This window comes from Nannospalax galili, unplaced genomic scaffold, assembly GCF_000622305.1.
Source record: "Nannospalax galili isolate Female #2095 unplaced genomic scaffold, S.galili_v1.0 scaffold2074, whole genome shotgun sequence".
NCBI lineage: Eukaryota > Metazoa > Chordata > Mammalia > Rodentia > Spalacidae > Nannospalax > Nannospalax galili.
In genome coordinates this window covers 8,740-10,817 of record NW_008334931.1, presented here as the reverse complement: position 1 = coordinate 10,817, position 2,078 = coordinate 8,740, and the positions used below count along the sequence as shown (strand labels likewise).

General features: G+C 37.7%; 1 protein-coding gene across 3 annotated transcripts in view; it reads left to right on the top strand.

The window, feature by feature from the left end:
* LOC103731307 (regulator of nonsense transcripts 2) overlaps positions 1 to 2,078 on the top strand; it is a gene marked incomplete at its 5' end in the record, with an annotated part of 10,030 nt that overhangs the window by 1,377 nt on the left and 6,575 nt on the right. For all 3 annotated transcript variants that reach the window (XM_017797296.2, XM_008829679.3, XM_017797297.2), the window contains 1 exon segment: positions 934 to 1,118. In XM_017797296.2, coding sequence (XP_017652785.1) covers positions 934 to 1,118 — 185 coding nt within the window.

Here is a 2,078-nt window from a genome sequence, read left to right as displayed (position 1 = left end):
ACCAAGATATTGAAATAGCCATCAAGTTTATTAAGCAATTGAAGATAGATCTAAGCATCTGTTTGCGGTTAAGAGAAAGAAAGTATGTGTAAGAGGAGTTGCTGATGTTGGGTTGAAGAGTGACCTCTAACTTAGGACTCCCTGGGCATAGAATGCCCTTGTGTCAGTGTTGCTATGACAGATGTCTCCCCCCCCACTATTCAGAGAATACTTTATTCAATAATTTCTGTAACCAAACCCAGCTATGAGTCTCCGTAATTTGCTGGTGATATTTGAAATGAAGAAATGTGAATTTATTTCTGTAATCTCTTGGCAAAAATTATGATGGATACAAAATGAAATCAGTGCATTCTCATTCTAAGATTTCTTTTTTTCTTAACCTCTGTTCTTAGTGGTAAGATTCAAGGGGAAAGGGGGAAAGGGAGCAGTCATTTAGTATTTGTCAGAATATATATGCTGTTGTACTACTAAAATCATTTTTAGAACTTATTCATGACTGGTTTGCCTTAGGTTTTATCTCATAAAATATTCAGAGCACTTTGCTGCAAATGTGATCTTTACAACTCTAACAGACTATGCTAACCAAGGAGCACAAGGCTAGAAGTGATTGAAGTTCAGGATTAAGACTGAAAATAAAGGTGCAGTTCTGACCTTGGCTGCTCTGTGTGTAATCAAGAATAAATTCTTTGTCAGAGTTTATGCCATCCAGTGTTATACCAGGTTAATCTGATCGTCTCTACAGACAAGGAAACTAAATGCTACCAAGGCTTTAGAACTTCTTAGGATTGCTTAGCTTTATCATGAAGTGTGATTGGAAAATGGTCATCATCCTTACCAGTTTCCAACCTCTGCACTATTGCTGTTGCAGATCAGCCATATTTGTGTTGTGTGCATTGTGGAATGTTTTTGATTAATTTGGACATTTTCTTTTAGGAGCAAATGATGAGAAAGAAGCAAGCAATGCATCTTGATGCATGGTGTGTTACGATGGTTGAAAATGCGTATTACTACTGCAATCCGCCTCCAGCTGAAAAGACAGTAAAAAAACGCGTCCTCCTCTCCAAGAATATGTCCGGAAACTTTTGTACAAGGACCTCTCTAAGGTTACCACTGAGAAGGTAAAATCTTAATCAGATCATTGAATCAGTCACCTTGAGATTTGTATTAGTGCTGAGCTTATATCAATTTAGGAGAGGTAGGGGTAGATCCAGGTGGCATTATGAATAATTTTGCTCAAGTCATTCTAAGGAGGGATTCACAGGATTCTCTAGGCTATTTGGGGCATGTGTCTTGTATTCTTTTTATGGTAACTTTTTATCATTAAAATAACACTTCTTAATTTTAATGCTTTATATGTGTGTGTGAAATTGTTATTCCTTTTTTTGTTTGTTGTGGGGGGGAGGCATTGTTGTTTCTTTGTTTTTTAAGGCAGGGACTTACTTTGTAGACCAGCCTAGCCGAGAACTAACTGCCTCTGCCTCCAGAGTATTGGGATTAAAGGCGTGTACCACCATGCCCAGCTTTGGAAAGGGGGCATTATTTGAGGGTGCTGGTGAATCAAAACCAGGTGCTTCACTATTAAATGTTGAAACGTTCCCTTGTTAATTTTACAAGTTGACACTTAATGCAGTGCAGAACAATAGGGTAGAAGGTGATAAGGAACGCAAGTGCAGCTTTGAAAACCAAAACTCTTTTCACAGTTAGAGGCAGTAGTTGCTTAAAACTATTTTAAAGCAGGATAAAACTTTGGAAATCCTTGGATGCTTGTGTATCTATTTCTTCCATAACAAAAGTAGAAGAATGTGACTTTGGGGGGAGCTCTGCTGATTATCTTGTTACTAAGAATTTTGAGATAGTGAAACTAGCATGCGCAGTGTTCTTACTGTACCAGACACTTTCCTATGTACCTTATATATTTTAACTTGTTTGATCCTATCTGTATGGAGATAAATGTAAGTACTTTTATTATTTCCCATTTTACATATGAGGAGACTGAGGTTGCTGGCACGTCTCGATATAATGGTCTTCATCTTAAGTGACTTAAAACAGTGTGTGTGTGTGTGTGTGTGTGTGTGTGT